Source organism: Pogona vitticeps, chromosome W (assembly GCF_051106095.1).
Source record: "Pogona vitticeps strain Pit_001003342236 chromosome W, PviZW2.1, whole genome shotgun sequence".
Lineage (NCBI taxonomy): Eukaryota > Metazoa > Chordata > Lepidosauria > Squamata > Agamidae > Pogona > Pogona vitticeps.
Genome location: NC_135798.1, coordinates 2,550,392 through 2,569,712, shown reverse-complemented (window position 1 = coordinate 2,569,712; position 19,321 = coordinate 2,550,392). Strand labels below are relative to the sequence as shown.

At 44.5% G+C, this 19,321-nt stretch overlaps 2 protein-coding genes and 1 long non-coding RNA gene across 12 annotated transcripts in view; all 3 read right to left on the bottom strand.

Annotated features, from left to right (window-relative positions):
• LOC144584997 (uncharacterized) overlaps positions 1 to 19,321 on the bottom strand; it is a 259,478-nt gene that overhangs the window by 209,668 nt on the left and 30,489 nt on the right. The gene's annotated exons all lie outside the window — the stretch shown is intronic.
• Positions 1,068 to 19,321, bottom strand: part of LOC110070899 (uncharacterized) — a 47,015-nt gene continuing 28,761 nt past the window's right edge. For 5 of the 10 annotated variants that reach the window (XR_013539473.1, XR_013539472.1, XR_013539475.1 and 2 more), the window contains one exon: positions 16,144 to 19,029. Coding sequence is in view for 5 of the 10 variants with exons in the window: in XM_078382408.1 (XP_078238534.1) it covers positions 4,753 to 6,036 (1,284 nt within the window). In the remaining 5 variants the exon portion in view is untranslated. Of the gene's footprint in view, positions 6,150 to 15,404; positions 15,915 to 16,143; positions 19,030 to 19,321 lie in introns of those variants that run through there. The other 5 variants (XM_078382404.1, XM_078382406.1, XM_078382405.1 and 2 more) reach the window with 2 other exon arrangements.
• Positions 12,651 to 14,564, bottom strand: LOC144584994 (uncharacterized; the record flags this gene model as incomplete). The annotated part of the gene is given in 2 exon segments (XM_078382429.1): positions 12,651 to 13,940; positions 13,942 to 14,564. Coding segments are annotated over 2 exon segments (1,002 nt in total), but the record flags the coding sequence as incomplete, so codon positions are not given.

The window sequence follows — 19,321 nt, the reverse complement described above, 5'->3', positions numbered from 1 at the left end:
GGTTCACACACCTATATCACTTTTTCAACACACAATGTCAAGAAGCTTCAGTGGGTCCAAAATGAAGCACCTAGATTGTTGGCTTGGTCTGGTCACAGGGACCACATGACCACCCCCACACACTTTGATCTTTTAAAATATTTCTATAGTTACCCTTGAAAGCTCTTATTGTCTTTTAATGATGTAAACCAGTGGTTCTTAACCTTTTTGAAAGAAACGCCCCCTTGAGCCATTGAGGAAGTTATCATCGCCCCCCTCCCCGCGCTGATAACTTTTTATTTATTTATTTATTTATTTATTTATTTATTTATTTATTTATTTATTTATTTATTTATTTGTTTGTTTGTTTGTTTGTTTGTTTGTTTGTTTAAGACACTTAAATCCAATGACCCCTGAAAACAAAATTCAGTTCCAAGAAAATGAAATGCCCCAAAAAAGTAACATTTAAGGATTTAGTTGCAAGTGAATTTTAAGACGCAAAAAGAAATATAAAAAGGGCATAAAAGCAAACTGCAATGCAGGAACTACAAATTTCAAGACAAAAACTCTGAAACTAAATTAAAATTGGAGGAAAATATATATTCATGCACACTAAAAAGGCTGCAGCCATCTTCACAGGTTTGGCTTGCTCCAGCGCCCCCCTACCGCCCCCCTTCTGCTCCAGCGCCCCCACCCCGCCCCTTTTCGTTCTACCGCCCCCCTGAAAAATGAAATCACCCCCTGGGGGGCATTATTGTCCACGATAAGAACCACTGATGTAAACCACCCATGGGTCCTTTCCAAGAAGAAAATATTTCAAACAGAGAAACAAATATAGCAGAAATGTATTAGCAAGCTCTAAGATATTGATGGAGAGATTCCTGCTGAGATTTCTCTCTCAGAGAAAGAGAGAAAAGCAGGAATCCACGCTTTGATTTCTCAGCCATGTTGTTATATGCTCTAAGTAATGGGTTCCTCTGTCACTTATTTGGTCAACTTTTATCCATGTTGGGATCTTTCCTTTGCCATAACAGAGGTTTATCCAATTCAGGTACCAATATGCAGACAAGCAATGAAAAGAGACTCCATTAAGGTAAAGAAAAAATTATATTGTAGCCGTAGTCATACAGAGTTGTATTAGTTCAGTCCATTGGTCATACACGATAAAGCATTCAATATCAGTCCATTTCCCATAGCACATATCCAGAGTCTATAGCAATATCCAGCATTGTAAATCAGTCTTGCAGAGTAGCACCTTCGTCTCTCCTTGTTCAACCCGAAAAAAGTGCTCAGAGGCTCTTAAATTTATTGCCCCTAGTGGCCAATCAGAGATTAGCTTCTCCAGGCTTCTTCTCCAGTACAGTGGGGTCTTGACTTGAGAACTTAATCCGTATTGGAAGGCGGTTCTCAAGGCAAAAAGTTTGCAGGTCAAATCTGCATTTCCCATAGGAATGCATTGAAAACCATTTGATCCGTATCTGCTCTTTTCCGTCCATAGAAACTAATGGGAAGCTGCTATTCCACCTTCGACCACTAGAGGGGGATATTTTGTTTCTTTTTTCTTAGGTCAAGAAAGGTTCAGGGAAGGCAGGGAAAATACAGTCCAGGTAGTACCAGGCAGTCTGAAGACTCTCCCAATCCACTCTCTGAACGCTGGGAGGAGTGAGGAAGCAGACAGGCACCCTTTTCACTGGCCAACAGTTAACTGAAAGTTCAAATTTCGCACTTTCCCTGCCTCCCACGTGTTTTTTTAAGTTTGTAACTCAAATCTAAGTACGTAAGTCAAGTCAATATTTTCCTATGAGAGCAGTTCGTAAGTCAAAATGTTCGTAACTCGGGCCGTTCGTACGTCAAGAACCCACTGTATTTTGTTTCCACAAGTGGGTTAAATCAAACTGTTCAGCTAGTTACTTGCACAGCTGAAATAATTGGACTCTTTCTTAAAAACTTTTCACAAACTATCAATTCTTAAAGGGCTATTCTAGGCCTGTCAGCTCAGATGGAAGCTGTTCCCGCATTCTTTGCTTTTCAAAGGTTTCCTCTTTGTATGAGTTCGTGGATGATTAGAAAGATGAGTCCTCCTACATTCCTTGTATTTCTACGGCCTCTCCCCTGTATGACGTCTTTGATATCTACAGGTCAGAACTTCATTAGGGTACCTGACTCCACAGGAATCCTACAGAAATTTACAGACCTCCCAGGCAAGGAGATTCTACAATTCCTCAATGTTGTCACCAGTGGAGAACAACTGACCCAACGGGGTCCTGCCAAAAGCCCTCTCTGAGAGGTTGGTCCATTTCTCCCTTTCGCTCTTCCACTAGCATGCCTCTCTCCCCCCTGATCTTTCTCCTCTACTTTCTAAACTCTTTTTCTCCCCAGTAGGAGGGTTTCTCCGGTCTTACTTCTCTCCGTCTTGTTTCTGCCTCTTCATGAGGTATCATCAAGTTCTCCCACTGTTTGGTCCAGGGACTCTCCATTCATATCCATTCCCAGCCTTGTGGGAATATCCTCTCCTTCTTTTGCCCTCCTACCTCTCCACCTTCCACTGTCTCCCTTGTTGATGGTTCCCCAAGGTATATTTCTCTTCCCTCCTCCTGTCTTATTCCTTTCTTTTTCTCCTGCACCTCTGCTGCTATCCTAATGTACCTTTGCCCAGTCGATCCTTTTCTCTGATGGACCTTCTGCTCCCCTCACTGGAACTTCCACCTTAGACACCCCAGGCTATTTATTTCCAGATTCTCCCATCCCTTCCTTGGCCTAAACCTTTGATTCTTCACCCGGAACTATCTCTATCCTCCTGGTCTTCTCTGTGACCCTTCTCATCTATCTTTCTATTCTCCCCATGGTGGTGTCACTTCTCTGACGGGTCATATGTTCTGTCTCTGGGGCTCCATGGGCTTCTCCCTCCACTTCTCAGGAAAGGACGGCACTCCAGTCAGGATGGGTTCAGCCCGACTTTCTCCGTCAGACAGCCAGCCAGTGACAAGGCGTCTGAAGCTCATCTGGATATCTCATAGGAAGTCTTTTCATTGTTGCAGTGATTCCAGGCAATTCCAAAACTTGTTAATTTTGTACAAGTTCATTTATTTACATCATCTCTAGATTCCATACTTAAATAAACTAAATCTAAGAATCTAAGGCGTGAGGAAAAAAAGTTGGTACAGATCTTTAAATCCAAACATCATGCACTTATGCAAAAACTGCAGGCTTACTTAAAACACATCCTTGTATCTTGTAAAAAGATGTAGCAGCTTAAATTTAGATAATAGGGAAAATTTAAGGCATGTTTGAAACTAAAATACAAACACATTAAAACACTGGTTCTCATAATCTAGAAAGACAGAATACATCTTCAGAAGACTTCAAACTTCCTAAGAATACAAAGATAAAAAGGAAAAAATATATAATTTTCAATGAAAGACATGCAAAAGTATTTAAACTTTAAAAATAAATATATACAAAGTAAAAAAGCATTATTTGACTCAAACGGATTTTAAACACAGAGAAAATTTTGTTCTCACCCTGCCATGTGTAAAATCCATTGATGGCTGTCACTGCTTCACAGTTATCTTTCGTCTCTTCCAAGGACTTTCACCCCGCATCATGAAACCAAACATCCATGTTTCTCCATCCATTCCTTTCTAATAATACGTTGTCTGAGATCACTCCCAATATTTATATCCCTTTGTTCTGCATCAATCAGCAAAATGAAATTTTCCTAAGGCTAGGATTTCCCACCCTCTGAGAAGCTCAGATATTAAGGATCAAAGGATTTGATCACCTCCAACCCAGTGCAGTCCAGTGCCCGAAGAGTCCAGAGCTTGAAAAAACCAAACTTTCCACTCCTTCCAAAAATCCCTGCCATTACAAAGCAGTATACTCTAAATATAATAGCAGAGAAGCATTTAGTTTTTAAAAATTATACTATATAATATATCTATAGTTTATTATAAACAACTATATATATAGTTGTTTATAAAAAAATGAGCAATACAAATTCATTGGCACCCTCTTTAAAAATCAATTACTGCTATTATTTAGGTTTACAGGGGTCTCAAACATGCGGCCCGTGGGCCATCTGCGGCCCGCCAGATGATAGCTTATGGCCCCCACCTTGCCTGCCCCCCAAAGCACTCACACATCCTCTGCTGTCAAGAGTAAAAAAAAAGCCTCGCTGCGTTCTCCCAAGACAGCACCTCTTGCACCCTCCATCCAGAACTGCAGCCTGCCAGCCAGCCCACCTGTCTGCCGGCTAAGGAAACTCCTGGGCGGCTTCCTCGGGCTCTTGCTCTGCTTGGCAGAAAATCTGCGGCCCAGCCTCACCCAGACTCTGCCTCCAGCGGCCCCCAGGTAAATTGAGCTTGAAACCCCTGGGAGGATAAAGACTTATAAAACAAATGACAGCTTCTCTCTCTTCACTACTTGCTTTTCTTTCATCAGTTAGCCTTAGAACATCCATCCTTTTCTCTTTTTACACTAATTTTGTAAAATCTTCCATTGTACAATACATGCTTATTCTCACTTTTTGAAGCAAAAAGTTCCACGTCTATTTTCTGGCATCTCTCTTTTAATTAACGATAGAAGTAAAACAAATAACAAGTGGCACTTCAAAATGCACTCCATTTCTTCTGTTTTTCTCTCTGTTTTGCATTGAGTCAGCTTTTGATTGCTTAATCTTTCCAGTGAAAACCAGCATAAAACTGAATGAGTTTCTTATGCCTTGTTTAATTATCAAGAGTTCTGAATAAAGCTCTTTCCATGTTCCATGCATTTCTATGGTTTCTCCCCAGTGTGAGTTCTTTGATGTCTACTCCGGTGACTGCTCTCACTGAAGCACTTTCCACATTCCATGCATTTATATGGTTTCTCCCCAGTGTGTGTCCTTTGATGTGACCTAAGATTATCACTGCGACTAAAGCTCTTTCCACATTCCATGCATTTATGTGGTTTCTCCCCAGTGTGAGTCCTTTGATGTACCCTAAGCTGACCACTGCGACTAAAGCTGTTTCCACATTCCATGCATTTATGTGGTTTCTCCCCAGTGTGGGTCCTTTGATGTACCCTAAGCTGACCACTGCGACTAAAGCTCGTTCCACATTCCATGCATTTATGTGGTTTCTCCCCAGTGTGGGTCCTTTGATGCACCCTAAGCTCACCACTGCAACTAAAGCTCTTTCCACATTCCATGCATTTATGTGGTTTCTCCCCAGTGTGGATCCTTTGATGTACCCTAAGCTGACCACTGCAACTAAAGCTCTTTCCACATTCCATGCATTTATGTGGTTTCTCCCCAGTGTGGGTCCTTTGATGTACCCTAAGCTGACCACTCAGACTAAAGCTCTTTCCACATTCCATGCATTCGTGTGGTTTCTCCCCAGTGTGTGTCCTTTGATGTAACCTAAGGCCACCACTGAAACTAAAGCTCTTTCCACATTCCATGCATTTGTACGGTTTCTCCCCAGTGTGAGTCCTTTGATGTGACCTAAGGCCACCACTGAAACTAAAGCTCTTTCCACATTCCATGCATTTGTACGGTTTCTCCCCAGTGTGAGTTCTTTGATGTGACCTAAGTTGATCACTGCGACTAAAGCTCTTTCCACATTCCATGCATTCATGTGGTTTCTCCCCAGTGTGAGTCATTTGATGTGACCTAAGGTGAACATTCTGACTAAAGCTCTTTCCACATTCCATGCATTCATGTGGTTTCTCCCCTGTGTGAGTTCTTTCATGTTTCCTAAGGTCACTGTTGCAACTAAAGCTCTTTCCACATTCCGTGCATTTATGTGGTTTCTCCCCAGTGTGAGTCCTTTGATGTGACTTAAGATGACTACACTTACTAAAGCTCTCTCCACATTCTATGCATTTGTACGTTTTCTCCCCAGTGTGAGTTCTTTTATGTCTCCTCAAGTTACTACTCTGACTGAAGCTCTTTCCACATTCCAAACATGGATACAGTTTCTCGCCTTCATGTGTTCTTTGATGTCTACTGAGGTGATATGCATTTACGTGGTTTCTCCCCTGCATCAGTCCTTTCATGTGAAGTCCATGCCTGTCCATTCCTATTTTCAGTTCTCTGTTTTCTCACTTGATTGCGAATTCCTCCCCAGGTTGCCCCAGATTTTGCTCGGCAATTCTTCCTCTCCTGTTGTTCCTTTCCTGTCCATCGTCATCTGGTAGATTAGAAAAAAGAAGAGAAACAATCACTTCCAAAATATGCAGGATTAAGGAATGAGGTGTTCGGGCTCCGCCTGAGTCACAGAGAAGGAAGGAAAGACAGCCAAAAAGGCGAGGGGAGAGAACCAAGGAGGGGATGATGCCAGACTGGATGTTCCTTTGGGGTTGAGGTTGGAAGGGCTCTCCATTGATGGACCTTTTGGAGGGAGGAGTCATGAAGGGAAGATCATTTCCACACCCAAGTAAGTACATCAAATTCAAAGTATATTAACTCTTTTTCCTTCTCAATTTCTCCCCAACGGTTGTACTTAAGTTTCCAGAAAATTGGAAAGGAATTCCTCAAAGTTGATGAAGTTGCTGGGTGGAAGCCCTCAAGAGCTGGTCTTGGGTGTCCCCCTGCCTTATTATGGCATCTATGACGGGGTTGCCTGGCAACCCGGCGACGTGCAAGGGAGAGGTTCTGGCTCCGGCCAGGGAAGAGCAATGGAGACCCAATGAGAGCTCACTCCTGCTCCTGCTCCTTAATGCATCACCTGTCTCCGGGCAGAAGCCCCTCCCTCTGGAAGGCTGGCTGGGCAAGAACCACCTGCTTTAGTAGCTGCTCATTTTTTAAAAAAATCCTCCCTCAGGAGAGATGAAAATATCCTTTCCACCCCCCCTTTCAGGCTCTGCCCCTTCTGTTCTGCCTCCCTCCCCCCACCCGCTTTGTCCTCCACCTCCCCTCCCCCATTCGGGGAAAAAGCAGGGAAGAAGAAGAGGAACTGTAGTGAAGGGGAACTGGAGGTGGGAAGACCAGCTCTGCCCCCCTACCCTCTAGGATCCCCCGAGGGGGGGAAGAGGCTGCTTTGGAAGGGGGAGGGGATTCCTCATGAGTTTCCTGCCAGGGGACCAGCAAGGTGAGCCCTTGGTCAGGGGGGTGCAGGACCGCTTTTTGGGGGGGCTCAGGAGTTGCAGCGATGGAGAAAACCCGTCTCTTCTCTTTCCCCCTGCCAGCCCCAGAGACCCTCACAATCCGCTTGGTCTGCGAGCCTCGCCCGGTTGGGGGGGAGGGAGTCTCTTTGTTTTGGTCCCTGCCTTCCTCCTCTTCCTCCTCGCATGGGGGAGCTAAATTGGGAGGGGGGCCAATTGGGAAGTCTGGGAGGGGTCTCGATCTCACCCTCCCTCCCAGCAAGACACCCGGGCCTTCTTCTCTGTGCATGATGGTGGGTCCTCCTCGATACCCTTCTTTCCCCCAGATCTTTCAGGGAGGGGGTGGCAGATGAGGGGAAAGGTGGGAAGCGGTTCCCCTTGCTGTTTCTCTTCCCCCAATTTCTCCTTCCTCCAGCAACCCCCCCCAAACTTCACCCCCAGGTCGGAAGCAGGGTATGGGATGCAGTGGGGAGGAGAAAGGGAGAGGGGGGCTGCATAGGGCAGACACAAAGGGGGTGCCAGAAATGGGGCCTTTGTGGTGAAGAGGGGCTCTGCTGGGAGTGATGGGGCTCCCCTCCTTCCCCCCCATACCTGGCCTGCCATCCTGAGACTCTTCAGGATCCCCCTCCCCTCCCAGTCTATGGGGTTCGAAGGGGACTCTTCAGAAGCATCTCTTGGTTCAGTGGATCTGGATGAGGGAGAGGGAAGGGCCGACCAGATCCCCTCCCCGACCAGATCCCAGGCTGGGGATCCCCTGCAGGAATGGGGTGGGTGGACAGAGGGGCTTGGCGCCTCCCTGTTCGGGACCTGGACGGAGGTGGGACTGCTACCCTCTGACATTTTTGCCAGTTTTGCAGGGGTGTGGTGCTATCTGTAAAACATTTTGAGGATATTTTCTCTTTAGTTTAACGGCTTAATCATTTTATAACAATCTTTCCACATCATTGTCCAGTGATCAATATCAATATTCTAACCGAGGTTACTTGCCCATTTTATCATGTCTCCTTTACCCTCTCCTCCTCCAGCTCATATTCCAAAAAGTATGTACAGTGGTGCTTTGAATAGCTAACGCTTCTATTAACGATGAAATCGAATAGCGATGAGTTTTGGGGGCATTTTTTCGCTTTGATTAGCCATGTTTCCTATGAGCAATTTTCAAATAGCGATGGTCGGGACCATGCTTTGAATAGTGATTACGTTTTAGGTAGCCTGTTTTTTATTAGCGATGGTTTAAGCGTCCCCATGTTTGCTATTTTTTAAATGGTTTAAAGTTAAAGTTTCCTGTTCCTGTTCCAAATGGAACGGATTAGCCGGCTTTCAATGCATTTCAATGGGAAACCGCATTTCGAATAGCGATGAAATCCAATAGTGATGTTTTTTGTGGAATGCATTAACATTGCTATTCGAGGCACCACTGTATACATTTTCTTTATTATTTTCTCATCAGTATGGATCCATAGTTTGTCCACCTGGACTTCACCCTCAAAAAAGCCCATGTTTTTATCTTTTTTATATCTTGATTCTAGTTTATTCAATGACCACGAATCTGTCACCACCCCTAGTTCCTCTAATTCTTGCTTATTTTTTATATTTTGTTCTCTGTTGAGTAATTCTTTATAAATTAGTAACATTCCTTTCTGATTTAATACTTTCAACGCAAAAGCTTCTATAGGAGCTACCCATATTGGAATTTTCTTGTATGTTTGTGCTTGAAATTTATGCCACTCTTCAGTTTCTTAGGTCTGTCGCTGATTTTCTTTTTTGTGGAAATGGCGGGACGAGAAGGTGCCTTGGCTTTGGGCAGTTTAGAGGCTTCCTTGGACCACAGGCAAGGAGATGGTAAGAGCTGCCTGTTCAGCAGGGGAAGGCGCTAATTTAGAGACTTCCAGAGGAGTTGGTGAAGGGAGGGAAGGAACCTCCAGTGAGAAGGAGAGTCTTTTTGTAGAGGAAAGATCTAAGGCGTTGGTGCCTGAGCTTAATGGCTTGTTTAGAAAAACCCCTTGCAGGCAGTGCAAGTCTGATGGAGGTGGGGTTCACCCAAATAAAACAAGCATTTGTCCTGGTGGTCTGAAAAAGGAATTTTGCGGGAGCAGGGGGCACACTGCTCGAAGCCCCGAGGGGCCATAAAACAAAAGGGGAATAGAGGTGGAGGAAGGGGGAAATGACAGAAGTAAACGAAAAGGGCAGGCTCTGTCAAATAAGCAACAAAATAAAGTATAGTAAAAGGGAGACAAAAGAACTAGCTAGGCTAGAATACTTAGCAAAATATTCGCTCTGCTCTTCCTAATGTCCTACTGGAATGGAGGAAAGAGGAACTGAAAGGAAGGTTAAGGGGGCAAAGCCTATACCATGTTGGGGGGGGAAACTCAACTGTTTCTTTTTCAAAGCTCTAGAATCTTCTGGACATCCTGCACAGGTGCAGGATTAACCCATTTGTGTGAAATCACAGAGAAAATGAAGAACCACTAAATGGAGGCTACTGTCCTTTTTGGGCACAAGATTTAAATCAAAAAATATAAATCAACAACGGCAGGAGAGAGAGAGGAAGGACCTAACGCAAGGCTGAGTTTGCAAAGCCTTAAGGATGTACACTAGTCCTTAAGGTAGCATTAAGCATGGGCTTTGCTATCTTTTTCACTAGTTACCAGAATCCAGCAGGAATCTTCTCCCCGCAGCTAGAATTCTAGTCCTTTTAGCTAAGAAAAGAGAAAAGACATCCAGGCTCTCAGAGTTAGATATATCGTCATGGACAAATGCCCTTGTGAGTGGGGTTATACCAGTTGTTATACCAGTGAGGGGCCTCCAACTAGTATCTCACCTGACCAATTTGCAGCATTTTTTAAATCTAAAAGTGGAAGACATCTGCTGGGAGCTCTCTCCTTTTTTGAACACAGTAGGTCAAGCAGAGACATCCGGCGCTCTGCCTTGCCCGATGAGACTCTCTCTCTTCCAGCCTTTAACACCAGATGTGGTGGACAAAGCGCTTGACTGCTGTTGTGCCACCTCCTCCCCCCTTGACCCTTTCTCAGACTGGCTAATCAAAGCAGCCAGGCCTAAAACAACCAAATGGGCCACAGCAATAATTAATGGGTCTCTCCAAGGAGAGACCCATTAGGCCCATAAGAAAGAAACCAAGTTTGGTGGCGGACAACACTGGCAATTATAGGCCCATCGCCAGTGTTTCTTTCCTCAGCAAAGTTGTAGAGAGGGTGGTGACTGGCCAGTTCCAGGCTCTTTTGGATGAAACCAATGCCCTGGATCCATTCCAGTCGGGCGTCAGGCCGCGCCACAGTAGGGAAACAGCTGCTGAGAGAGGCCGACAGGGGCGAAACATCTTTGTTGGTCCTCCTTAGTATCTCAGCTGCCTTTAATACCATCGGCCATGGTATTCTCCTGGGGAGGATCTCCGAGCTGGGAATCGGTATTCTGGCGCTAGCCTGACTCTGATCCTTCTTGGAGGACCATCCTCAGAGAGTACAGCTTGGGGGGAATGTTTTGGCCCCGTGGAGCCTCAATTGTGGGGTTCCGCAGGGCTCAATTATTTCCCCAATGCTGTTTAATATCTACATGAGGCTGCTGAGTGGGGTCATCAGGAGGTGTGGGGCTTCATGCCTTCAGTATGCTGATTACACCCAGCTCTACATCTCCTTTTCTCCAACCACAGTGGATGCCATTCTGTCGCTTCAGCACTGCCTGGAGGCTGTACTGCAATGGATGCAGGAGAATCGGCTGAGGCTGAACCTGGACAAGACGGAGCTCCTGAGGGTGCGTGGCTCCTTCATCAGCAGTTTGGGAAACTCCCTCTCTTTTGGGGGAATAACTCTCACCACGAAGAGTGAGGTTCGCAGCTTGGGGTTCCATCACTCACCATGGAAACCCAGGTGGCGTCAGTGATCCGCTCCGCCTATTTCCATCTGTGGCGGATTGCCCAGCTGCCTCCCTATCTTGATGTTGGGGCACTCACCACTCTAGTCCATGCGCTTGTAGTCTCGAGATTAGACTACTGTAATGCCCTCTACTTGGGGCTACCTTTGAGATTTATGTGGAAGCTTCAATTGGTGCAGAATGTGGCAGCCAGACTTCTCAGTAGGATGAAAAAATATTTCTCCCACTCTGGCTGCCTTGTATTGGCTGCCCGTTCGTTCCTGCATTGATTTTAAAGTGTTAATGATGACATATAAAGCACTAAACAGTTTAGGACCCCAGCTTGCTGGGGGGGCAATGTGTAGCCTGTATAATTAAATTGTAAACCGCCCGGAGAGTGCTTGTAGCGCTATGGGGCGGTATATAAGTCCAATAAATAAATAAATAAATAAATAAATAAATAAATAAATAAATAAATAAATAAATAAATAAATAAATAAATAAATAAATAAATAGTGGAACACCTCCTCTCACCTAGATCTACTGGAATTACTTGTTCTAGCCAGGAAGGGCGGCTGAGGGGCCTCATGCCGAGAGAGGCCTTGAGAGAAAGAGAAAGAACCCAGGCCTTCTCGGCAGTGGGCCCTTGCCTTTGGAGCAGTCTGCCCCTGCAGATCTCTCTGACTCCCTTGTTGGGTTTTCAAGAGCAAAGTGAAGACCTGGCCCTTTAAGCAGGGTTTCCTGTCACCACTTGAATAGTTTTTCCCCATCTTGAGCTATATTACTACTGTGCCAGATACAGTGGGGACTCGACTTACGAACGACCCTACTTGCGAACAATTCCACTTACGAACCTGCCCTACAGGGGAAATAAGGACTTGACATACGAACTTCCTTCGAGTTACGAACAGGAAAAAAGTGCCCCCTCCCTCCCCTTAGAGGCTTCTGGAAGGGAAAAAAGGGTCAGAAACTTAAAAATAAATAAAAGAAAGTCACTTACCAGGCCTTGGTAGCCCCCAAACAGCAGGAAAAAGAGCAGGAAACACCTAAAAGCCCACACCAGAAGGGAGCCTGGCAGCCGTTTTGTGCTTTTCCCCCGCTCCTGCACCCTCCTTTCCCCGCCTATCAGCTGATTTGCTGGCTCTGAAGAGGCTTGGGGAGGCTTGCTCAGCATCTAAAAAGCCTGCCTGTGTGTCTTGGTGCTGAAAAAATCAGCACAACATGCTTTAAAACATGATTTAAAATTGGCTTCGTTGAAAAAAAAAGATTACTAAAGTGCTTTGCAAACTGTTCCCTGTCTTCCTCCTCCTTTCCTGAACCTAAGGGGGAAAAAAAGAAAAAATATCCCCCTCTAGTGGCAGAAGGCGGAATAGCAGCTTCCCATTAGTTTCTATGGAGGAAAAGAGCAGATACAGATTAAATGGTTTTCAATGCATTCCTATGGGAAATGCAGATTCGACCTACAAACTTTTCGACCTAAGAACCAACTTCCAATATGGATTAAGTTCGTAAGTCGAGACCCCACTGTATAAATTTTTTCTCTCTGTGCTTTTAACGCTGCCGTTTACATGGAATCCAACCATTTAAAAATCTTGAAAGCTATTTGTCACCTTTCTGCCTGTCCCTTGGTTGTTTCACCAATCAAAGGGCACAAGAAACTTGTCGTGTCGCTGCCACCAGCTGATTACAACAACATCATGTATCATTAATCAGAGTCAAAGCAATTTGTCATTTTAAAAAGAGCCAAATAGTAGTTGTTTATTATGAAAGGTGATGAAGGTAAATCAGTGTTGTTAACATTTAACAAAACATCCCACTTCATCCACTCTCAACTGTGCACTCTCTCTCCACTCTAAACTCCAAAATCCTCAAATCTAAACTCCCATCTCCATCTCCAACTCTAATCTCCTACTACTACTACAGAGACTCTTCTGTCTCATGACCCTGCTTCAGAGTAAGGACCCCTTTGCCACCTGATGTGAAGGAGATTTCTAACATGACACCATTGATAGAAGTGGCCAAACTTTCAAAGCTGGTCACAACAAATTAATCTCAAATAACCGAAGACCCACCAGTCAACTTCAGAACTGTTCTCCAATGTGGGGTATTTATTGGAGACAATGATCATGGAATGGCACAATTTCCCTCAAGGCCAATTTGGCCCAAGTAAACATCTCCTGCAAACAGTGGCCTTTTCTACTCTGGTCACCTCTGGTGTCCATCACAGGCATCCTTTCATTTCCCCATTACCAATTCCAAGACAGGCCTTTCAAATTTAAGTCACTACACATTTTACCCAGTGCATTTTTAGACCTGGGGTCCATTTCTGGTTAAGTTTTTTCCCCTCAATGTCATGGTTAATTTCCTAAGTGCTGAAATAGTTTATCTTTTTACTCAGAAGATAAAATGTTGCATGATAGGATAAAGTAGAAGTCCCATCTGCCTATTCTAAACATATTTCTTGATTAATAGGACTAATTAAAATGAACTTTTTCCACATTCCATGCATTTATATGGTTTCTCATCAGAGTGAGTCCTTTGATGTAAATGGAGGCAACTGCTGTCATGGCAGAACTTTCCACATTCACTGTTTTTCCTCTCTGTAAGTTCTCTGATGTGAACTAAGACTCTGGTTTTAACTGAAGCTCTTTCCACATTCCATGCATTTATATGGTTTCTCTCCAGTGTGAGTCCTATGATGTGAACTCAAGGCAAAACTCCAACTGAAGCACTTCCCACATTCCATGCATTTATGCAGTTTCTCTCCTGTGTGAGTTCTTTGATGTAAACTAAGGTTATGTTTTAGACTGAAACTCTTGTCACATTCCATACATTTGTATGGCTTTTCCCCAGTGTGAGTTCTTTGATGTAAACTCAGGTGACTTCTGTTAGTGAAGCTCTTTCCACATTCCATGCATTTATATGGCTTCTCCCCAGTGTGAGTTCTTTGATGGGAACTGAGGCTATTGCTGTGAGTGAAGGTCTTTACACATTCCATGCATTTATATGGTTTCTCCCGTATGAGTTCTCTGATGTAAACGAAGGCTATTCTTTAGACTGAAGCTCTTTCCACATTCTTTACATTTGTATGGTTTCTCCCCTGTGTGAGTTCTCTGATGTAAACTAACACTATGGTTTAGACTAAAACTCTTCTCACATTTCATGCATTTATATGGCTTTTCCCCAGTGTGAGTTCTTTGATGGGAACTAAGGGTATTGCTGCGACTGAAGCTCTTTCCACAGTCCATGCATTTATATGGCTTTTCCCCAGTGTGAGTTCTTTGATGGAAACTAAGGGTATTGCTGTGACTGAAGCTCTTTCCACTGTCCATGCATTTATATGGCTTTTCCCCAGTGTGAGTTCTTTGATGGGAACTAAGGGTATTGCTGTGACTGAAGCTCTTTCCACTGTCCATGCATTTATATGGCTTTTCCCCAGTGTGAGTTCTTTGATGGGAACTAAGGGTATTGCTGTGACTGAAGCTCTTTCCACAGTCCATGCATTTATATGGTTTTTCCCCAGTGTGACTTCTCTGATGCAGATGAAGGCTACTGTTTAGACAGAAGCTCATTCCACATTCTACACATTCATATGGTTTCTCCCCTGTGTGAGTTCTTTGGCCAACGCGTGCTGGAGCTTAGCTGCCATTATGGTCTTTGTGTCAGCAACACATTCTTTAACACGAAGCTGCAACACAGAGTTTCCTGGAGACATCCAAGATCCAAGCATTGGCATCAGCTCGATCTAATCCTTACTAGACGTTCCAGCCTTCCTAGTATTACGATCACACGCAGTTACCAGAGTGCTGATTGTGATACTGATCACTCCCTGGTGTGTAGTAGAGTAAAACTGTGAACAAAGAGAGTATATCACACGAAAAAGGAAGGAAGACCACGTATTGACATCAGCAAGACTCGCGATCAAAGAAAAGTGAAAGAATTTGCCCAAGCACTTGAGGAAGCCCTTCCAGGTCTGGCTAATGCAAATGCACCTGAACGATGGGAACACTTCAAGAACACTGTCTATAACACCGCCTTGTCCACCTTTGGCAAGAAGACCCAAAAGATGGCTGACTGGTTCGAAGCCCATTCAGAGGAGTTAATGCCAGCCATCGAGGTTAAGAGAAGAGCTCTAGCAGCATATAAAGCCTGTCCTAGCGAGTACAACTTGCAAGCTCTTCGAGCTGCTCACAGCCAAGTCCAACAGGCTGCCAGGAGATGCTCCAACGATTATTGGCTCCAGCTCTGCTCTCATACACAGTTAGCAGCGGACACAGGTAACATTAAAGGAATGTATGATGGTATCAAGCAGGCCTTAGGTCCAATACAGAAGAAATCTGCTCCCTTGAAGTCTGCTACAGGTGTGCTCATCCAGGACCGAGCACAGCAGATGGAACGCTGGGTACAGCACTACTCTGAGCTATATTCCAGAGAGAATGTAGTAACCGAAGAAGCATTAAATAACATCGAGTGCCTACCTGTCTTGGAAGAGCTGGACAGCGAACCAACCCTAGCAGAAATAAAAGCAGCCTTGGACTCCCTCGCCTCCGGCAAGGCACCTGGAAAGGATAACATCCCTGCTGAAGTGCTGAAATGCTGTAAGGAGATCATCACCACCGAACTGTATGAAGTCTTTTGTCTCTGCTGGAGGGAAGGTGGAGTACCACAGGACATGAAGGATGCAAACATTGTCACATTGTACAAGAACAAAGGAGACAGGGGTGACTGCAATAACTACCGTGGCATCTCTCTTCTTAGCGTTGTAGGGAAGCTGCTTGCCCGTGTTGTTCTGAAGAGGCTCCAGGTGCTTGCAGACAGAGTGTATCCAGAATCACAGTGCGGATTTCGAGCTAACAGATCCACCACTGACATGGTATTCTCCCTCCGACAGCTGCAGGAGAAATGCAGGGAACAACAACAGCCACTCTTAGTGGCCTTCATAGACCTTACAAAAGCATTTGATCTGGTTAGCAGGGATGGGCTTTTTAAAATACTTCCCAAGATTGGATGTCCACCTCGTCTCCTTAACATCATCAGATCTTTCCATGAGGGAATGAAAGGCACTGTAGTTTTTGACGGCACATCAGACCCCTTTGACATCCGAAGCGGAGTGAAACAGGGCTGTGTCCTCGCACCTGTGATGAGATGGGTTTTTAAGTTAAAATCTTTTAAAGGCATATGGGTTTTGTAATTATGAAGTGAGCCAGAGAGGTTCCATTTTGTTTCTTTGTATATAGTATCTGTGCTATGCTGACAAATTGTTTTCTAGGCGATCAGAGAGAATGTTATTCTGAAGGCCTGAGAAAGGACTGTGTGATTAGATAGATGGGAATTGTTGTGACTCTTTGAGAAACCACCGTAAACCCAAATAACATCTGCTGTGTATGAGAAAGAATTCATGTGATGTAACAGGACTGTTTGCCTAGTAACGAACTCTGATTGGATGACATCGTGGGAAGGTGCATTAGGCCCTTGCCAGTTACTCTTGAAAAAGGAACTTTTTACCTATGGACATTGTCTTTCCAAGACCGACCTTTCAGTGATTCGTGACCTACATTTCAGCCATATGGGACTTACCCTGATGTCTTGAGAGAGAGTTTGGTGGCCTACCTACATGGACTGGTTTCTATGCTTTGCTGGATTACTTTTGGACTTATGGGATTTTCCTAAGGACTGTACATGGACTATTTTCTATGGACTGTTACCTATGGAATATTCTTTATGGACTTCTTTTCTTGGAATACTCCATATGGACTATGCTCTTGTAATTTAGTAAGGACTATGGTATATTTACTGGATTTTTCTTTTCTAAGGACTATGGGACATATAATGGATTTTTACTTTTGTTTAGGGGTTTTTATTCTATAGGATCACTGAGGACTATAGCCTTTTTATAACCAACTTGGATTATTTTGGTTTTTACTAATGAATTCTTGTATTGGAACTGTTTTGATTCTTTTTAAGGTCTTTTTGTATTTTTAATAAGGTTTTTGAATACTTTTCTATTTTTCATGTTTTCTTTGCCTCACTACATCTTTGTAACTAAACAGCACTATGCTAGTTTATTTGTTTTGGTTTAATTTGGCTTTGAATATCTAGTAACATGCTTTTTCTTTAATAAAATAAAAATTATAAAACTCATTTGGTTTCCTGAACAGTACACTTGCCATAGGGTCATCTGAGAGTGCTGCCTCGGCCTAGCTTACTTAGAGTCCTGTCAGTGGTGCAAGTTAAGTCTAAGGACTACAAAGCCCACTTGACCTTTTCACAATAATATCTGAGAGTACCAGAGTGTTCTTATGTGGGCAGACCGGCGAGAAGGAGTGTTGTAGCATGGCTGGCTGAATTGGACTCTTTCAGCTCATTTTAGCATGTGCAAACTCCTGATTGCTCTCTGTCCAAGCTTACACGTGTGTTTTCGAACCCGTGTTCGTCACAGCACCAACATTTTTTGGGATCTTTTTTGCTGTCATGCTGAAGCATGCCTTTGGAACTGCAACCAAGGGTGTCTATCTCCGGACTAGATCAGACGGAAAGCTCTTTAATCTCTCTAGATTGAGAGCGAAGACCAAAGTCCAACTGAAATGCATGCGGGACTTCCTCTTCGCAGATGATGCAGCCATCGTTGCCCACTCCGCTGAAGACCTCCAACAACTCATGAATCGTTTCAGCAAGGCCTGCCAAGACTTTGGACTAACTATCAGCCTGAAGAAAAGACAAGTCATGGGCCAGGGCGTGGACTCACCTCCTTCCATTACCATCTCTACACAAGAATTGGAGGTTGTTCATGACTTTGTGTACCTTGGCTCAACCATCTCTGACACCCTCTCCCTGGATGTCGAGCTGGATAAACGCATTGGCAAAGCAGCCACCATGTTCTCTAGACTCACAAAGAGAGTATGGCTCAATAAGAAGCTGACGACACATACAAAGATCCAAGTCTATAGAGCCTGTGTCCTAAGCACACTCCTGTACTGCAGCGAGTCCTGGACCCTTTGTGCACGGCAGGAGAGGAAGCTGAACACGTTCCATATGCGTTGCCTCCGACGGATTTTTGGTATCACCTGGCAGGACAAAGTCCCAAACAGAGTAGTCCTAGAACGAGCTGGAATTTTCAGCATGAATACATTACTGAAACAGCGACGTCTACGTTGGCTTGGGCACGTCGTGAGAATGGCTGATGGTCGGATTCCAAAGGACCTCCTGTATGGAGAATTAGTGCAGGGAAATCACCCCAGAGGGAGACCACAGCTGCGATACAAGGATATCTGCAAGCGGGATCTGAAGGCCTTAGGAATAGACCTCAACAGATGGGAAACCCTGACATCTGAGCGTTCAGCCTGGAGGCAGGCACTGCATCGCGGGCTCTCCCAATTTGAAGCGACCCTTGCCCAGCAGGCCGAGGCAAAGAGGAAGTCACTAAAGCAGCAAAACCAGGGAGCTGGACAGGGGACAGATTGGATTTGTCTTCAGTGTGGAAGGGATTGTCACTCTCGAATTGGCCTCCTCAGCCACACTAGACGCTGTTCCAAGTCCTCCATACAGAGCACGCTACCATAGTCTTTCGAGACTGAAGGGTGCCTAACGAGTTCTTTGATGACATCTCAGGGAACTGCTCTGCCTGAAGCTCTTTCCACATTTATATGGTTTCTCCCCAGTGTGAGTTTTTTGATGAGATCTCAGGTAACTGCTGTGACTGAAGCTCATTTCACACTGTAGGCATTGGTATTGTCTCTCATCTCTCAGAGGGTTTTCATGTGAAGTACAATCACTGTGCATTGTGATGCTCGTTCCTTGTTCTATGTATTGACTTCGTTTCTCCTCTGGGTGGACTTTGTCAAAACTTTTGTCATCTGAGGTTCCCTTGAATGTTTATCTGCCCAGGGAACCTTTTCTCCTTCCTTTGTTGATTTTTTCGGGTGATCAGTAGTGCATCAATACCAAGGGAAGCTGGAGATTTCTTGATATCTCTTTTTTCCCCTGGTTTTAGTCTTCCTTTTTCCTCCTTTTAAGTGTGTAGAATTTTTTTGGTGCTTCACACTTGATTTTTTTTCACTGAAACAATGACTGGCTCCATAGAATTCCAGTTGTCCTGTTCATCACCTGATGAAGAGGAAAAAATATGAAAGAGGTGTGCAACGTAAAAAAAATAGCTTACTTGTTTGGATGGGTTGAAATCCCCAGGGCCAGATGAACTGCATCCAAGGACATTGAAGGAGATGGCTGAAGAAACTGAACAACCACTGTCTAATATTGTCTTCAGGGGAGATGGGTGAAGAGCCAGACAAGTGCAGGAGAGCTGACACTGCCCCTGTCTTCAAATAGGGGAAACCAGGGAATTGCAGACCTGTCAGCCTGAAATCCATCCCAGGGAAAATTCTAGAGGAAATTACAA